Genomic DNA, 19,627 nt, shown 5'->3' with positions numbered 1-19,627 from the left:
CAATAACTATTAAAATAAATAATACTATTGTTCATATATGTAAAAATGTCTGAGTCACAACATAATAACATAATTTCATATAATTAAATAACAAAAAATAATAATTCAAATGTAACTATGCTTCCACTATTCGAGCTGGCTGATTGGTTTAAGAACAAACCACCAATTTACCTTAGATATTTTTGCTGCATATGCAACAGAACAACAGCAGTTGTGTCAAGCGGTGCCATGCAGTCCGAGTTATTTTCTGTTCATTGCCAGTTCATTCATTAAAGACAGTTAACAATCTAGCTTCTGAGTAAGTTATTAACCCAGCAATAGCGGGGTCAGTTAACTTTGTTGCAGTGGGCCACAAAAACATATGTGTTTAGTTGTGTGGGCCACGTGTTGAAAAAGGTTGGGAACCACTGGTATATATATATATATGAACATTTTAAAGAAAATATATATAAATTCAGGTGGGATGGTGTGGTCAATTTCTCTTTTTATTTATTTAATTAATTTATTTATTTATTTAAATCACCAACATTTAATATAAAACAAGTAGAAATCAGAATGATAGATAGATAGATAGATAGATAGATAGATAGATAGATAGATAGATAGATAGATAGAGAGAGAGATAGATAGAGAGATAGATAGATAGAATTACTAAAATTGCTAAAATTAGATTTAAAAAAATGACAATAAAAACACCTTTTATACCTTTTACTTTTAATTAACTATATTATGCTATTTAATAATAGTAATAGCAGTATGCAACAATATGTAACTACTGTATACTAACATTTAGATTTAGTAGATGTGTACAGCATTCGTTCAAGGTACAAAGAAAATGAAATTAATTTATATTGGATGGTTATACCACACAATATTTTTAGAGGAATTAAACTGAAGCTTGTAATTGATTTTGGAATAACATAAGTGTGAGTGTATTATGAAGGAGTTTTCATTTTTGTGTGAGCAAATTTTTTTCCCAGCACAAATTATGAGCTGAAATTGAACATGTATACATACAAACATGCAAACTCACAAAAAAATATAAGGGCCTGAAAAAATGACCTTATTTTTCTTACACCTGTCAAGACAAGACAGAATTCCAACTGTAAAACCATCAAAGAGAAAAAAAGAAAAGAAAAATACAGGCTAAGAAGCGAGGCAAATCAGTGCATAATCCTTTGGCGTCATGTGCACTACATCCTGAACCTGGCTGTAATGATGTATGTTAAAAGAAGCCACTTGGCCCACTCCAAGCATACAAATCAATTACTTGCATGCACATCTCAGCAATAACCAAGCCAAACAGATATGAAATAACAGCTTGTTTCATTCCCATTCAGAGTCTGACTCGTATCTCTTCTGGATTAGAATTGCACTGGCAGTTGATATCCCGTGGTGGATGTCATTTTCCCGCAGATTCGCCTTAAGTCAGCACTAATTCTTTATCTTTCTGTCTCTTCTCTTCACATCTCACAACTCCTTATTCTTCCTCTCATTCGAGGGTTGAGCTGACTCAGAAGTTGTCAGGAAAGATACCCACTCAACATGCCCGTCACACAGAAATGAGTTTAAGCGCTGCATGACTGTTTCTAACATCTGGAGGTCTACTCAACCTGTGCCTGAAGGACCCGACTGTCATGATTCTGCCTTCATGTCCCGACTTTTCTCTAGTCTTGAGGCAGGATCATGACAGACCCGTGTTTTGTGTACAAGCACATGGCCTTGTCTTTGGGCCATGTGCTTGTGTTGTCTCATTCCCTTGCCCCGCCCCCCTTGTTATCCTAGTCTTGTTGTGATTGCCGTATCTGTGCCACCTGTCGTGTCTTAATTGTTCCCCTATTTAGATCTCCTAGTGTGCTCTGTCTTTCGTCGGTTCATTGTTCTACTTATGTGTTCCTACATGTCATTCTCCTGAGATACCTTGTCCTAGAAACCCCTCGAAGAAGTCTTTGTCTTGCAGTGAGTGTTTGTTAGTATTTAGTGTTCAGAGTCTTTGTTTACCTTGTTTATTGTGTTTTGTAGATTTCTTTTAGTGTTCACCCTAGCCCTTGTTTTCCCCCTCGTGGGTTTTGTTTTTCCCCTTTTTGTATAATAAACCTTGTGTTCAGTACATCCTGTCTGCATCTGAGTTCGTCCCAAACCCATCCTCACAACAGAATGAACCGACCAAATAGGAACTCAGCAGACAGGATGTCCCCCACCCCTCAATCCCAATTGGAGTTCCGCCAACAGTGTTGGATGTCGTCCCCCGCCGAGAAGAAGAGGGTTGCCCTGCCATCCTCGCCTGAGAACGAGTGGGTTCTCTACAATTATGCCCGGCTGTGGGAGAAGTTCTCCCAGGAGGCGCCGCAGGGTACCCCCCAGAGGTCCCCACCTACCCAGCTGCCGGCGATCCCGGAGGGTCGTGTCCTGGCCGTGGCAACCCTGGGGGATCAGTTACGTCCCTCCCAAGATCCTGAGGTACCTCCCACTACCTTAAGTCTCCCCAACAAGCGAGGGAGACGGCTTTCATGGGAGTCAGCTTCAGAGTCTTCGGCGTCCGAGGCTGCCCTGCCCGAGACCAAACTCCCCCAACCCGCCTCTGACCCAGCTGTAGCCTCTGCACCGCGCCCGAGGAGGAAGAGGAGGAAGAAGGGGCCTGCCGGTCCTGTGACCCTGTCTCCTCCCGTGCCAGCAGCGGAGAGAGCTGGCGTGCCCGAGCCAGCAGCAGAGAGAGCTGGCGTGCCCGAGCCAGCAGCGGAGAGAGCTGGCGTGCCCGAGCCAGCAGCGGAGAGAGCTGGCGTGCCCGAGCCAGCAGCGGAGAGAGCTGGCGTGCCCGAGCCAGCAGCGGAGAGAGCTGGCGTGCCCGAGCCAGCAGCGGAGAGAGCTGGCGTGCCCGAGCCAGCAGCGGAGAGAGCTGGCGTGCCCGAGCCAGCAGCGGAGAGAGCTGGCGTGCCCGAGCCAGCAGCGGTGAGCGTGCCCGAGCCAGCAGCGGTGAGCGTGCCCGAGCCAGCAGCGGTGAGCGCTGGCGTGCCCGTGCCAGCAGCGGAGAGCGTGCCCGAGCCAGCAGCGGAGAGCGTGCCCGAGCCAGCAGCGGAGAGCGTGCCCGAGCCAGCAGCGGTGACTGTCCCCGAGCCAGCAGCGGTGAGCGCTGGCGTGCCCGGGCCGGCAAGGATGAGAACTGTCACTAAGTCAGCAGTCACGAGGGCGGAGGAGAGAGCCGCGGCCGACTCTGCAGCCAAGGCTTTACTACAATCGGTCTCATCTCGCAAGGAGATGCCCATTGTAATAGCTGTAAAGTCTTTTTCTGATTATTTGTCCCGTCTTGTTCAGATTTTAGAAGTCCCCGTCAGTCCTGTCTTGTCCCCGGACCCTGTCCCCAGAAATCCCGAGTGTCCTGTCGTTGCCTCCCCGTGTCCCGTAGATGTCGTCTCCCCGTGTCCCGTAGATGTCGTCTCCCCGTGTCCCGTAGATGTCGTCTCCCCGTGTCCCGTAGATGTCATCCCCCCGTGTCCAGTAGATGTCGTCCCCCCGTGTCCAGTAGATGTTGTCCCCCCGTGTCCAGTAGATGTTGTCCCCCCGTGTCCAGTAGATGTTGTCCCCCCGTGTCCAGTAGATGTTGTCCCCCCGCGTCCCGTGTCTGCTCCTGTCATGTCCCCTGTCAGTTGTCCCGAGACCCCTCCCCGTCCCTCACCACCCAGACCTGCCCGTACCCCCCGTCGTCAGCCTTCGTCCTGTCCTCCTAAGATTCCTACCCCACCCACCCACCCTGGTCTGTCCCCCATGAACTTTGTGGTCCCGCCCCCTCCCCTTCCCTGTTTGTTTTTTTTGATTTGTCACCCTAACCCCGTCATTGTCTATTCATGTTTGCCTTTGTTATTATTTGTCATGTCTTGTTGGTTTTTGTCTCTGTCCCAGTCAGTCTTGTCCCGCGTTTGATGTTCCCTTGGGGAGCGTCTGGAAGCCGCTCCTTAAGGGAGGGGTTCTGTCATGATTCTGCCTTCATGTCCCGACTTTTCTCTAGTCTTGAGGCAGGATCATGACAGACCCGTGTTTTGTGTACAAGCACATGGCCTTGTCTTTGGGCCATGTGCTTGTGTTGTCTCATTCCCTTGCCCCGCCCCCCTTGTTATCCTAGTCTTGTTGTGATTGCCGTATCTGTGCCACCTGTCGTGTCTTAATTGTTCCCCTATTTAGATCTCCTAGTGTGCTCTGTCTTTCGTCGGTTCATTGTTCTACTTATGTGTTCCTACATGTCATTCTCCTGAGATACCTTGTCCTAGAAACCCCTCGAAGAAGTCTTTGTCTTGCAGTGAGTGTTTGTTAGTATTTAGTGTTCAGAGTCTTTGTTTACCTTGTTTATTGTGTTTTGTAGATTTCTTTTAGTGTTCACCCTAGCCCTTGTTTTCCCCCTCGTGGGTTTTGTTTTTCCCCTTTTTGTATAATAAACCTTGTGTTCAGTACATCCTGTCTGCATCTGAGTTCGTCCCAAACCCATCCTCACAACACCGACAAGTTGTCTGGTTTTGGGTTTGCACCGGTTGTGATGCTTTAACATATTTTACCTTTACTTTTTGACACACACGTTGTAAACAGTGATAACTTCCAGCTGTTTACTTAATATATGTATTTCTATCTGATTTAATGCACTATATATATATATATATATATATATATATATATCTCTCACTCACTAAATAAATAAATAAATAGTATACATATATATATATACTATTTATTTATTTATTTATTTAGTGAGTGAGTGAGTGAGTGCACATGGTCTTTTATATTTCAGTCATATTTAAGTATAGGTTAAATTCAATCCTAAAGTTTAACATTGTCATCTGTGTCAGATCAGTTTGTCAGGTTTTGCTTAGAAGCAGGTTTAGACTGAAATTTTAGACAGACCAATCTAACATAATACATTCATAAATGGTTCATTTATAGATATTAATGGATCAAGCAATAATGTTGTGTAAAGAGTCCTGAAGCAGTCATCTTGCTTCTTTGCTTCATAAAGCAGCACACATCAAAGTGCTGGTGTTTTTCTACTCTTTCTCTGAAAGTCTTAAAGGCTGAAATTCAATAACAAAAGGTGTTGCATCATCTTCCAAGTTATTGAATTGCTCCTGTTTTTGCGATTGTAGTTTTCTCTATTCTTATCGTAACCCTCCTAGTGAACCAACATACAGTATAGCCTGTTAAATCAATTTACAAGTGCAGTTTTCTTTCCTGAATTGATAAATTTCATACTGAAATAATAATAATAATAATAATAATAATAATAATAATATGTTTGGGTGGGACATATTCAATAAATGTATGTTGTGTTTATTCTACAGAAATATTTGGTCATGTTCTCAAAACTTACATGATGAAATCAGACTCTAAATTTAGAATTTGTGAACTTTTAATAATTTTACGAAATGTACATACTAATTTCTAAGATGGAATTTCAGAATCATCTCTTTTAATGCTATTTATTCTAAAGTAGGTCTCAGTGCAACACTTGCCTCAGGCATTCTAAGCTCCCTGACACTTCATCCATGGCTTGTAAACCTCACACAGCTCTTTAATGGCTCAAAGTCTCAATTTGTTCACAAAATTTTGCTTTAACAAGTTTTCATGTGAGGATTGTCAGTTGTAATAACGACTTTCAGTATGATTGCAAGTTACATCACTATGACCAACCGATCAGAATTAGCCTCAAGGCTAAATTCCTCTGAAATTGAAGTGGACATACAGAGAAGATTGCAGAACTTTCAAGAAATAGTTGGAACTTTTCTTCATTTAATAGTATGGGAATGCCTGCTTGCTGGTGGAATAATCATATTAAAAAAACATCACATTAAAATAAATTAATAAATAAATGCAATAAAATAGCATTATGATACCAGAAGGCATTTAAAAAATTGTCTTCCAAAATGGAACTAAGGTTGAGTATCATTACCGTAAACATTCCATTATATGTCCATATTAATAACAATAGCAATAATAAATGATAACACATATTAAAATGTGTCAGCTAGAAGAGATTTTGCTTTACAGAGGAAGATGTATTTCCGCAGCTATCAGCAGGTAGCATCATTTCACATTATTTGCATGTTAGAGCGATGAATAGTCATTTAAATACATAATGGAACATGTCTCACACAAGTCAAGACAAGAAAGAACTTGTTATTAAGATGTTTTGTTAAACACAATGTGAAGCAGTTTAGTTGTTGCCAAGCAACATCACAATGTTTTGCATTAAAATAGAAAGTAATACTTTATCAATCAACTCACGTGAATCATAAAATCATAAGTGTGTGAACATCACACTGCTATGGATTCTGGTTAATCCAATTAGAAATTAGAAATCTGTTTTAAAATATTTGTTTTTATGTTTTTAAAATGTGAAGATGTTCCTGCACTAATAGTTATCTTATTCCTAAATTGTAATTTATTTGTTGAATGATGATTAATGATAAATAATCTTTGTATGTCTATATATATCAAAAAGTTTCAGCTGTAGAAACACAATTTTAAATTCTTTCCATTCTCTTGCCACGTCAAGTTTTCCATTAATGAGGAAGATATTCTTAAATTTGGCATTGTTAAAAACTCTCACCAGTGGTTACTGTTACTATGAGAATGTCATCCACCCTCCACTAGAGTTTACTAATTATAATTCTAGTTTATGAAACTGAAGCCTTTAAAAGAGCATGAATAATTAACAAAACTTGTCTAAAAACTGGGTATGCCTAATGGGATACATATAGAAAATATAACACATATATGCATATAATCACCTTGTCCTTATGTAAGAGCACTATATTAGTCAGTGAGGTCATTTTATGTTGAATGATACTTGATTGCACTCTGCATTCCAATGAGAAGTGTGCTGATACCTACTTACAATGCAGCAACATTGCACTAGAGGCTCTAAAATCCCCTTTGCTGCATCAAATGGTATGTTATTCTGCACACATGTACACATGCTCTCTCAGGTAGTTGCTTAATAGAAAGAGAAAAAAAAAAAATCACAGAGCGAGCACAAGACGATTCAACTCAGCACGCCTTTTCTTATTTGGATTTAAGCTGAACAAAGATGCAAATGCAAGTCATGCACAAAGCAATTAATCAAAAACTCATGGGTTTGGGGGAATATATGCAACATTTATAACTCGAGGATTAGGGAATGTGAGTATGCATTAGCCATTGAGCACGAGAACAATGCCAAAGCTTTCATTCTCTGATTCCCGGAGAACGTCTTATTCTGCATGACCGTGTTTTAGATCCCTTAACGTATCAACTATTTATAAGTATCAAATTAGGCAAAAAAATAAATAAAAATAAAACATAAAAAAATTCCTAATAGTGATAAATGGACCTAAACTAAAATGTGCCAATGAAAATCTTCACAAATTAAATATTTATTTTTTTTTTTTTTAATTTTGAAGCCTACACCAAAATACAATCACCATAAGTATAAAACTAATAACAGGCAATTAACAAACGACATCACAGTCACATGACTAAGCTTCGAAAAACTCTTTCAGTCGATAAAAAAAAAGGTTTGAGTTAGAATAGTTGCAAGCATTTGACTGTAAACATTAAGATTGTGAAAAAGCAAATTAGTGAGTAGATGAGTTCATGTTCACCATGATGATGTTTAATGTCACATTTAGCCACCTGTTGACTTTAAAGGTGCCATATGCAAAAATTTAGGTAAAAATATCCAAAAAATGACCTACACGCATCAAAAGAATGAGAAGAAATAAGGGCGATGATGTCATTAAAAAATGTCAAGTTTTAGTGCTGCAGAGATATCAACCTTCATTAGCATTAGCATTACTAGCCCCGGCCCGACAGGTGTCGTAATACCAGTTTCGGCCATGGGAGGCGGTATGCGGGCAACATAACCACCAACCAACCTGCAATACAGGAATAAGTCACACGGCTTGTGGGGGGACCTGAACGTGATGTCAATCATGTGGAAAGTACAGCCCACTAATTCATTTCAGTTCAGGGAAGAGAGAGAGCGGAAGGATGACTGAAGCCCTTGGCAAGAGAACACCACCCGCTAAAGGGAAACAACCGCGCTCGGAATTACAAATCAAATCCGATAAGAAAAGGAGCCGAACCAGATTAAACATCGGCACTGCTTTCAAGTGTATAATTAGGATAATTATCTAGCTATAAGTTACACATTTTTTTATATCATAAATAACCTGTTCTGTCTAGTCTGTTGGTCTCTGTGTCCTCTTTGCTTCGTGGTTTATCTGTGCATGAGAAAATTGATGTGTGGCGTGAAAGCGTGTGAAAAGAGTCAATTGAGTGTGTCTCACGGTGAATGCTTGAGAGTTGGCAGCTCTGGTTACGTTGGTTGGCGCTAGCTTGGTCAACATCAGCTGTCTGATGTTGACCAATGATGTTGACAGAATGCTGTCTGTCAAATTAATTTAATTCAAATAATGTGTATATACAACTCAAAATGTAATATGAACAAAATGAATAGGAACATATTGACTGGTAAAGGTAAAAGGGAGTAGCTTGAAGATGTCATGTTTCAAAATCACTTGACATCACCCAACGTTCCTCTGGAGGCAAAACGTCCTTCTTAGGCTTCGGCTATGGTTTGTTGTGAAGGTAGGGGCGGAGCATAGAGACCATGCCATTTCTCGTTTGTTACTCTAGAGTAGACCAATTCACTTTATTGAGGCATACTGCCCCCATCTGGTATGGAATGTGGAGTATGACTTGATTTTTTTTTTTTTTTTGCCAGACATGACAGATGGCACCTTTAAGAAATAAAATGAAACAAGCTTTTTAATAATCACAATGGGGTGATGCTGATGCTGATGTATTCTATGTTGTAGCATAAAACATGAAAATATCTTGAGCTTGTGTTAACCACTGACCATATTTCAGGCATTTACCAAAAAAATCCATTGACTTTGTGGCAAGAGAACCTGGAAATGCTAAAATGCCAACTTTTTTGTGTGTATGGCCTTCATACTCAGTCCAGTATCATGAAGTTGAAACCCCAGAAGATCCATTGCCCATCCATGCTGAAGCTATAAACTTTTTACCATCAGCGGAGGCCATTTGCAGATGGCCCTTGAGAGTGAACCAGTGCACATTAGCACTGGAGATAGATGGTGGCAGGTTAGAAGGGCAGCTCATTAAGATGCATTGATTTTTTTTTTTTTTTTTATCCATCTGCATGGCTAGCTAAGCCAAACATTAAAGTCCTTCAAAGATGGATCTGTTTTAATTGAAAGCAACTATAACTGCATTTTTACACAGACTCAATGTTCCTCTTGGGAACACAATGGGAATTTGGTCAGTAAATAGAAAGTAACCATCAGAAGAAATAAATAATACAGTTTACTGAGTAATCGCAGGCATGCAAAATGTCACAAACTGTCTGTTGTGGCTGTTGTGAGCATTTCTTCAAGTTGAGAGAACCTATTCACACTTCTGTTGAGTGTTCACAAGGCTGGTGTGTGAAATCAAATGAGCGAAAATGGTAGCCGTGGGCATTAGCGATCATCTTGCACTGTTTGTGCCAAATGGCAACTAGGGTTCCATTAATACACCTTGCACTATAACGCTGCAGGCGCTGGTTTATAACTTTCTTTGTTAGCCTTGGGAAGTGCCTGAGATCCTCATCCATAATTTAGCTCTAGACACTTTTGTTTTGTACCAACTTATTTTTGAATGAAAATTAAATAAGAAAAGGTTTGTAGTACAACCACAGTGTCCTTGATGCTGCAACACTGTCCCACATACTTTGAACCTTCAATTTCAAAATCGATTTCATGCCAGTGTCAGCACTTGACAGTGATTTTAAGATAAGCTCAGGAATTTCTCGGCAGATATCTGAATATATTTACAGAGTCTTTAACAATCCACTTGACATCAAATCTGTTCCCTAACACCATCTCATGTTTCATTTTAAGTCAAAAGTCGCATTTCTTTTATTCAAAGTAGTTTCAAGCTTTGAGAAAGCCTGTCTCTATCAATCTTCACCCTCAAAAACGCCCTAAATTTAAATTTAAGTATTTGAATTGCATATCAAATGTCTGTCAGTTTAGATTACACCATTTAAACAGAAAATAATAAACTTGTAACTATGTCATGTTTATTGATCAGTCATACATAGAAACGGATCAGATTTATTCCCTCAAAAATCATGGTGTTGTTTACTATTAACTATATGTATCTATTTGATCACATTTTCAAAATGCATTTATTTAATTGCTTATAATCAGCATAAACGTGTTAACTCTGCAAACAAATAAATGAATTAGTTAAAATGTATGAGTTAAAAAGTTAAAAGGTATGAAAACAATATTCAACAATATTTTTTTTTTGCACCCTCAGGTTCCAGATTTTCAAATAGTTGTATATCTGCCAAATATTGTCCTATCCTAACAATCAGTGGATTTTTGTTAAAGAAATCATACCCGTTTCATTTATGTATGACTGATAAATATGCAAATATGTTCTTACTATGTTCATGTTAAAAACTGTGTCATCAAAAGGAATTTTACATAAAATACAGTAATCGTGAATTTGGACTTACATATATTTTGAGAGTTGCATTAAAGTTTTTCTCCATTGGTTTTGCTCATTTCAGAGATTACATTCTCAAAACTCTAATATCATTTGGCAAAACAGTCTTACAGTTCAGCACAACTAACTTGCAAAAGTTCATATCTCTTCCAAAACTGTTCACTAATGCTTCAAAACTAAATTCCCTAAAACTTTCCCATATAAAGAGTCAGTGCCACAGAAATGGCAAAGATCCTTCTCAATTGCTTTGGCTCGTTTCTTGAAACAGACCGGACGTTCTCAACACTCTTGGTGCTTTTGCCAAAATAACGTGGATGGTTCGGCACAACACCATGGTTCACCTGCAAAAGCTCATACCTTTCCCAAAACAGTTCACTCATGTGTCAAAACTAAATTTCCTTTTCATTTAAACAGTCAGTGACCCCAGAATGCTTAGTCCCTTTGCATAATGTGAGCACTGCAAGTCAAAATGTGAATATCCCTCATGTCCACCTTTCAGTCTTAGCCCAGTCCTTCAACGACAATGGTTATTTTACTGTTTTTTTTTGTCTAGCTAACAGAATACAATTGTGAATACACTCATACTGCCATGGAAATTGTAACCATTATCATTCACACACATTCCATACATCAGAGTAAAAAGAAAACGTACACAGCATAATATACTGTAATATAAACACACAAACAAAAAGCTATGAAAATGATATGCAGCCTACAGTGCTGTAAATAAAGCTGGAGTTTCACAGCTAACAGTTATTCACTGGCCACCGTACTCACCCTCCTGGCCATCCACACGCTGCTGTCTGTCTGGCCACAGATTCTCGTCCACATCACAACATATATTCTCCCTTGCGATGCAACAAGGGAAGAAACTGCGTCCATTAGACTGAGAATCAAAAATCTGATTAAAACAACAAGATCTGTTCACTTGGAAATTGTGCTAAATGTAGGCTACCTGTACTTAATCATCTGCAAAGATGTACTGAGACATTGAGACGTGTACTTAGTACTTTGCAATTTGATGAAATGAATGAGAAAGTCAATTCTGTTTTGTGAACAATTGGCAAGTGGTTTGGAGGTTTGTCCATGTTGTTTTGAGAATGCAATTTCTGTTTCAAGAAATGAGCCAAACCAGTGGAGAAAAACTGTAATATGTACTCTTAAATCTCGTGTCATACCCAAAATGGATAAAGAGTAAACCGTATGGATTTGACATATTGAAACACATTGATACATTGACTGGAGGAGAGAGTAAATGTGAACAATGTCCTTTTTTGTAAACAGATGTGCCACCAGTTCATTGATTATAAAAATGCATTAATAATGAACACATGTGTCATTTGACTCTTCATTGATTTTCCCATGAGGGTGTGATTGATACAGGCTTGAAAAGTCAACAGCCAATTGATTCTCACTTACTTCTATGCACTATCCTCTCATTAGAGGATGCCTGGATGCTCCACACGCCTCGAGATCTTACATCAAGGTGTTCAACCTGGTAAGACGGCACTCTTGACACACGTACACCTCCAAACGTAAACCTTTGATTGCACTGGATTTCAGCGACTTACTTTAAACCATAAACCAAAGGCTTCCTGCATGCAACATCAGGTTTCAAGCAAGCTTGTAAAAAGAACTTCAACCAAATCCGAAAACAACATGTTACGTGAGTAAGGCTCCTGTGAGAACACTAACCATGCTTCAAAGCAAGATCTGCATTACATCTGTGTGCATGAAGACGCACCAAAAATGCCTGAGACATTGAAATCTGTGACTTTCAAGTATGTCATTTTGATGAATATAAATCTAATTTTGGAGCAGGTCTGAGTGACAAAATGTTGGCTAAAGTGTAACAAAGAAGTCCTCAAAAAACACTCTGACAATCTCAAAAACAAAGACTGAAATAAATAACCTTACAGCTACAGACTCCCTAAATTGCTCTTTCGCTGTAATCTGCATAATTAGCACTGTTAGCTCAATTGATGTTGACATTGAGGGAAATAAAAACACACTGACAAAAATTGCATTCTCCTGATTGTTTTCATCGAGGCACCATTTCCTTTGTAAGCCTTTCATATGCAGAGATAATAGGCTTATGCTCCTCAAACAAATCCTGGAACGCATGTCGTAAGCCATTCATGATGCACAATGCACAGAAGTCAAGGCAGCCTCTGAAATACTGGCCAAAATAAGGCTAAAGCCAAAATGTGGTGTTGAGCTGCTATCCACTCTAGTCCCGTGACATTTCTAAAAACCATCCCCAATGTCTTCTCATAAGCATGACAAAAAGTCATAATGTTGTTGTTTTTTTCAGAGCTAAAAAAATAATAAAAATAAAAGTCTCCAAAAAAAGTTGTGCATTGTTCAGTCTGACAAGTTGTGCCACACCAAATGCACAGCAATGGATCATGGACTATATTACTGTGTCTGGCTACACAGTCAAATGTTAAAAGTGCCAACAACAACTACAAAAAATAAATAAATAACATGAAATAAAAACCCTCTAGAGAAATCAGTCTATGAGAATGGCTTACTTATAATTGTCTCTACACATTAAACTGGAAATAGAGAAACTGTTCTACCCTCCAAAATATTTTCAGACATAAACACTGTTGAGACAGATTAGAGAATACTTTCCTGACTGTGTGCTTTCCAGTTTCGGAGATAAACTGTTCCAAGCAGGTGAATTATTGATCTTCTTAACTCAAAGGAGGAAAGTACACTGTTTAAAAGAGGTTTACCAACAGGGGGTCAAAAAAGATCCAAAACACACAGTAAGAATATTTCACTGAGAGTAAAGAATAAGTGAAGTTAGCATTTACTCTACCTCATTTCTTTCTTAATGCATACATATATATATATATATATATATATATATATATATATATATATATATATATATATATATATACAAATATAACTCACCAAAAGAAAATTCTCTATTAAGTCTACTACGTTTATTACCACTATTATACATATTACTCTTACAGATAAAGGTGCTACAAAAGGTTCTTCAGAGCAATGCCATAGAAGAACCATTTGGTTCCACAAAGAACCATTCAGTCAAATATTCTTTAAAGAACCATCTCTTTCTTACCTTTTTGTAATCTGAAGAACCTTTGCCATGAAGAACCTTTTCTGAAACAGAAAGGTTCTTTGGATGTTTAAGGTGCTTTATGAAACCATTTAGACAAAAACGTTCTTCTATGGCACCATTAAACACCTTTATTTTAAAAAATGTAGGCTCATTGGAAAGTGCGGGGGGGGGGGGGGGTATTATTAAACTATAATTTAATTCTAGTTACAGTAAAACAACTACTCTTCATCACCTCTAAACATATAGTGGTGCAATACTATGAAGTTTGCATAACATAACCAGCTTTACATGTATGGCTATTCTGATATTGTAAACTTGCTCAGTAGCTCACCTGGTTAAGGGAGTTTATTGTAGGTGGAATGTTATCATTTTCAAATGCAGTTTTTTAGCATAAACTGCCATGATACATACAACAGCCAATGAAATAAAATATTGTCACATTCATGTTCATCTGTTTTGGATAATATCAAACACACTTTTGAGTGCTATTAACTTGTCCAAGAAGCAACATAATGTAATTTTGCACAAATTTCAGCACAAGCACTTTTTTTTTTTTTTTTTTTTTTTATGAACCCGAGTTTAAATATTACTATTTGTTGTATGCTTATCAAATACCACAGAAGAAAGCCGAAGAACATGAAACTGTGCACTTGTGAAGAGGAACTTTTGATTGTAATGAAGAGTGCTGAGAGCAGCAGAGGACAGCCAATGTCATGGAGCACCAGGCCTGGGGAGAGAGAGAAATCTTAATGACTTTTCTGACCCTCAGATGAGAAAGTCCCAGCGGCCTCAGGGAGTCTTGAAGGATTAGACTACCCACTCTGCAAAAGACAACAAGCCTTTGATACTCTTCTAACAGAGTATTTGATGTTTTGCGGATCATCCTTCCTTCTGTTCAAGACCTTTTACTCTCAAACGGGAAACGTGATGCATGATCTCATTCATATTCAGATGTCGTACACACACATTTCAGTATGTTCGGAGACTGAAAGACACCGCAATGCACAATATCAAAGCATTGACATCCTCTACAATGTAAAGCCTTTTAACTTTAGAGACGCACATATTTTTTTTTTTTTTTTACGAATCCTGTCACATGAGTTTGGAACTGAAATTGCTGGAATTTCTAAGAGGGCATCGCCGCAGGTGACAAAGTTCAGTACTCAGACTCTCATTTACAAGTAAATGACCTTTTTAATGGCAAATTTATTTTTAAATGAAATCTAGATGGAACTAATGAAAGTAATTTGCACTCTTTGTATTGATGAATTTAATTATCATCCGAGTTCAACAATTGCGAAACATAAGCGAAACACTGCCAATGTGTGTAAAAATCACACCAAACAAACGGGAATGTGTTAACTATGCTCAATTCATGATAAAACATTATTTGTTACAATAATTATTGATACATATAATTAAATAAAAATGCATGAAATGCATAAATACATAAAAATCGCAAAGGACTCATAAATATGCACACATAAAAGAAAAACAAAAGGTTTAGAAAGACATTCATGTATGCATAAATATGATGAATACTAAAAATATCACATTATATTATGGCACAATGTGGTTTTGAATTCATGTGGGTGTTAAATAGTATCTTTTTGATGGTTTATTCAATTCTAGTTTATAAACCTGAAAAAATATTGTGACATCACAGAAAATGCAGGTTTATTAGCAAGATTACAGTTCTTGTAATTTCATAAATAGCTCAAGAGGCACTCAAGTCTCTGAAGCTCTCTTTGCTGTAATCAAAGTATGATTGGTATAAAAAAAAATGGGGCTGTCTATAATTTATCCATGCACCACTTAAAATTCACAAAAGGTCAATGCGCTCATGCGTAAAACAATAGAACACTAGAAAAAATACCACAGTTTCATTGATCTGCTCCTTAAAAAGGACATCTTTGACAGAGAGGGTTTATGGTGGGTGGCGGCTATAGAATATTTATCACATTTTTGAATAGAATCTTTAACTGATGGAGGGTTTCAGAACCCTTTCAAATCACAATATGTGGGCTACAACAGAAACTTCAAACCAGCTAGAAGCAACTACATAAAAAACACACAAAAAATACTCTTTTTTTCAAGAGTATCACAAAACGTCTCTTAAAGAACTGAGAAAGCTTTCAAAGAAGATGAACAAGAAATGCAAAAAAGAATGTCTCACGATCAAAGCCCATGTTTCACAGGTGTACGGAACGTGACATACACACTTTTTAGGTAATTATGCTGAGCTAACCACACAGAAGTGATGATAGAATGTACTATTTACAGTATACTGTACAGTACAGTGCAAGCAGATATCATCAAAGCTGCAAAAGCTGTAAGACTCCTGAGAGCATCCTAAGAGTAACACAACCACCGAAACAAAAACTGAGGTGATCAGCAGCTGTCAGACAAAATAACCCATGATTTGTAACAAAAGCCTGTATTTTAGAACCTACAGTATACTACATAAAACACAGTGCTTATTCAGTGTTTGCAAAAACGTATCTCTTGAAGTGTATTAACCTTTATATTTTGAGCAGTCTTTGAGAACATGTCTGGGACAGACTCCTATCCCAGATCAATTTGGGGTGAGAGGGTAAACTGATTTGTTGAAAATCATAGTTCAAACATCATTGCAAACTGACAATAAGAAAAAGTTGCTAATGCAAAGTAATTAATGAAAGCTTTCTGCAATGAGGTTAACAATGAGGATCTCAACATTAAATCAGGATGAGAAAATTTTTTTCCACCTCAACAGTTTTGAATTTTACTGGAGGAGTGGGGAAAGCCATCAGATGGGTTTTTGCATCTGTCAGCTTATGCGATTTTGCTAAAAGTGTCCCTTGTTATGCATGCTGTGGTACTGTTCAGCCTTTACTGGTGTTGCAGTGCCACCCTTTTGAGCGGCCAATGAATTACCAAGACTGATAACGTTGCAACAGTACAAAGGGGGAGGTGGCCACTCTCATAACCAAAACACAGTGGAAAACTTTTTGCTCTACACAAACTTTTCTAACCATAGGTTCCATGTTGTATATATAGTAAGGGATCATGCAAAAAATAACATCCCAGCAGGATGATTACCATCAGTTTCACTTCACCTTGAAGGGGTTTATTTATCATAAATGGCCGTCTGGGTGTATTATAAGGCTTATTACGCAGCTTGGCAAATAAGTAAATGCATGCAGATGAAGTTACATAGCACTGATCATTGCATGTAACATTTATAAATCGCAACCTTTAATCTAGAGCAACGGCTCTGCGTTAAACCAAACTAGAAACTAGAAAGTTGAAATCTTACCAGTCGAGGCTATGTGTAAGAAGAGGCGAGCGTCCGAAGCTCTGATGGCAGCAGAGTACTTGTCCTCTTTCCCCGGGACCTGCGCTTTCCGCTCGGGCATGATACGGACCCTGAGCCGGCCTCCCTCCGCCCCCAGCCACCACTCCAAAATCCGCGTTAGGTCCATTTCCAGGAACACAACCGGCGCGTCCTCGTACACGTGCAGCCCTCCGCATCCCGTTTTAACCATCTCCTCGCCCACCTCCACCACAACTTGATTAGACTTTCTACTGGCGGTGGTCAAACCCAAATTCAAAACTTTAGGCACGGGCCGCTTCTGTCGATATGGGAGCTGTCCAGTGCTGGATCCGTTGACGTTCATCGCTGCCAACTTTACATCAAGCAAACCGGCGATTGTTTTTTGCAACGGGACGCAGCGCATGAGCAAGTTGGCGCGCACAGTGTAACATCCGTTAAACGACAGACAGTCTCCGTTAAGCGGGCGCTTTATAAACAGAGCCAAGTAGTAACGTAACAGCGACGGGACGGCGAAATCCACCGAGAGCGTCTTCCTTTTGATCCGAGAGGTGGAGGTCTGGTTGGAGTCCTTTCTGTCGGCGCCGTTGATGAACGCGGACGTGGGGAAAGTAGCAAGCGCGTCCGCGGTTCTCTGAGAAGCGCACTGCAGCTCGGGTAGAAATGCAGCAGACCAAAGAAAAAAGTAGAGTATCCGTGCAATCATGGTTTAGGCTGAAAAGATCCTGTTTTCTGTTGATTCTGCTTTCACTCCGGCACCCTCACTCTCTCCAAATGGGGTGCTGAATCAGAAAACGAATGGAGAGCTTGTCGAGTCTACATTTCTTTTCCTTGTGCATTAAGATGTGTCTGCTTTTATCACAGCTAAAGGTTGTTGTTTAATTCCCGCATATTAAAGACGAATCATCCACAAAATATTTCCTTGGTTGGCTCATTAACCCGCGAAAAAAAAGAAAAAGAAAAAAAAGATTCGCCTCTTGTGGAGCTTCTTGGTATGCCTAACAAGTTCTCCAGGGCTGCTCAAAGGCTCCTTGTATCTGCATGCGATACCTCGAGCAGAGACGCAGTATCCTCTTAAATATCCCCAAAATAACAGATCCTCACACATTTAACATGTGCACGTTTCGACAAGCCAACATCTTTTACACGAAAAAAACTGCGCGCGCTTAAAGCAAACACAATCCATAGCTCAACGCGTCTCTGCCGATCATAAGCAAAAGTGTATGTTTAATATACGGTACCTAAGAATACTTTCAGCTTTTTTGTTCGTGGTCGGTCTAAAACGAGCGGGTCTTACCTGCGCAGCCAGTCAAAAACGAGGGAGCCTTTTCAGAGCGAGCCGCTTTTTTGAGGCTGCAAATGCCGCGTGTGCGCGAGCCCACTGTGCGCGTGCCAACACGGCGCATCAGATTCCTTTTTTTTTTCTTCTTCTTCTTCTTCTTCGGGTTGTGAAACTCACTTCTGCATCTCTTTCTGACGTCACCAGCAGCAGGTCGTTAGACGCGTATATGAGTCTTAAAACTACAGTGATTGGAATCGACGCTCGCTACGGCGCTGGAAACTCAGTGAAATGACCGAGATGACACCTCCGTATGGCGGCATTGCGCCGTAATTAGTTTTTAATGAATATCTGTGTATGACGAGCATCGCCTCCCAGTAATTTAGCTACTCAGAGAATCATTCATAGCCTCTGTAATTATGTCATTCCACGTCACAGAGCGATTGGATCGAGCGCTTAGATGCGTCAAAACGCACACACTTTTTTTTTTTTTTATGTAGCCTTTCAAAAAAAAAGAGAGAGAGAGAGAGATTCATCAATGTAATTATAGCGTTCTAATTACACTATAAGATCAAATACACTATCGGTTTCAGATATTTTAACAGTTCTACCACAATCCTAAAATACGTCAACGTTTAAATAGGCTACCACAGAAAATGTAGGTTGAACAAAGCGATAAAACATTTTAATAAATCAATTTTACGGGACTAAATAAGAAACTGGGATTTCATCCGCGATTTATAGGAAATGAATGACGAATTTATTGTTTAGAAATATTAATACATTTTAAATGGAGAGTTTTAATATAGATAGACAGACAGACAGACAGATATATAGATAGATAGATAGATAGGTAGATAGATAGATAGATAGATAGATAGATAGATAGATAGATAGATAGATAGATAGATAGATAGATAGATAGATAGATAGATAGATAGATAGATAGCATGGATCATCAATATTTGCAAAAATCTGTGGAGTTCATGCCACTGAATGTGTGATTTTATTAAAGCAAAAGAGGGTCATATACCAACTAGAATATATATATATATATATATATATATATATATATATATATATATATATATATATATATATATATATATCAAATTAAAATCTTAGATAAAATGTCTAAAAATAAAAACAAGAAAACAAAAGAGAGAGAAAGTGCAAAATATAATTCAGACAATTAAATTTGAGATTAAATAGCTGATTTAAAACCCATAAATTAAATGTCATTCATAATTACCGAATGTACATCAACCAGTGGTTAATTATAATGTAATAGCATCTGTCAACGTTATTAAAGAAAGTTATGAAATTATTACTGAGTGTATACCTATTTTCTTTTCCTCCGCTAGATGGGAGTATGGCGCACTTATTGTTCTGATCC

The 19,627-nt window shown here is 38.8% G+C and overlaps 1 protein-coding gene across 2 annotated transcripts in view; it reads right to left on the bottom strand.

The window, feature by feature from the left end:
• LOC113117028 (ALK tyrosine kinase receptor) overlaps window positions 1-18,651 on the bottom strand; it is a 374,362-nt gene extending 355,711 nt beyond the window's left edge. For both annotated transcript variants that reach the window (XM_026285385.1, XM_026285386.1), the window contains exon 1: window positions 16,938-18,651. In XM_026285385.1, the coding sequence (XP_026141170.1) occupies window positions 16,938-17,658 (721 nt within the window). In that variant the 5' untranslated portion in view covers window positions 17,659-18,651. The remainder of the gene's footprint in view (window positions 1-16,937) is intronic.
• Between the last annotated feature and the right edge of the window lie 976 nt (window positions 18,652-19,627).

Source organism: Carassius auratus, chromosome 17, assembly GCF_003368295.1.
Source record: "Carassius auratus strain Wakin chromosome 17, ASM336829v1, whole genome shotgun sequence".
NCBI classification, from domain to species: Eukaryota; Metazoa; Chordata; class Actinopteri; order Cypriniformes; family Cyprinidae; genus Carassius; species Carassius auratus.
Note: the sequence above shows the minus strand (reverse complement) of the source record. Positions and strands in the feature narration are given on the sequence as shown.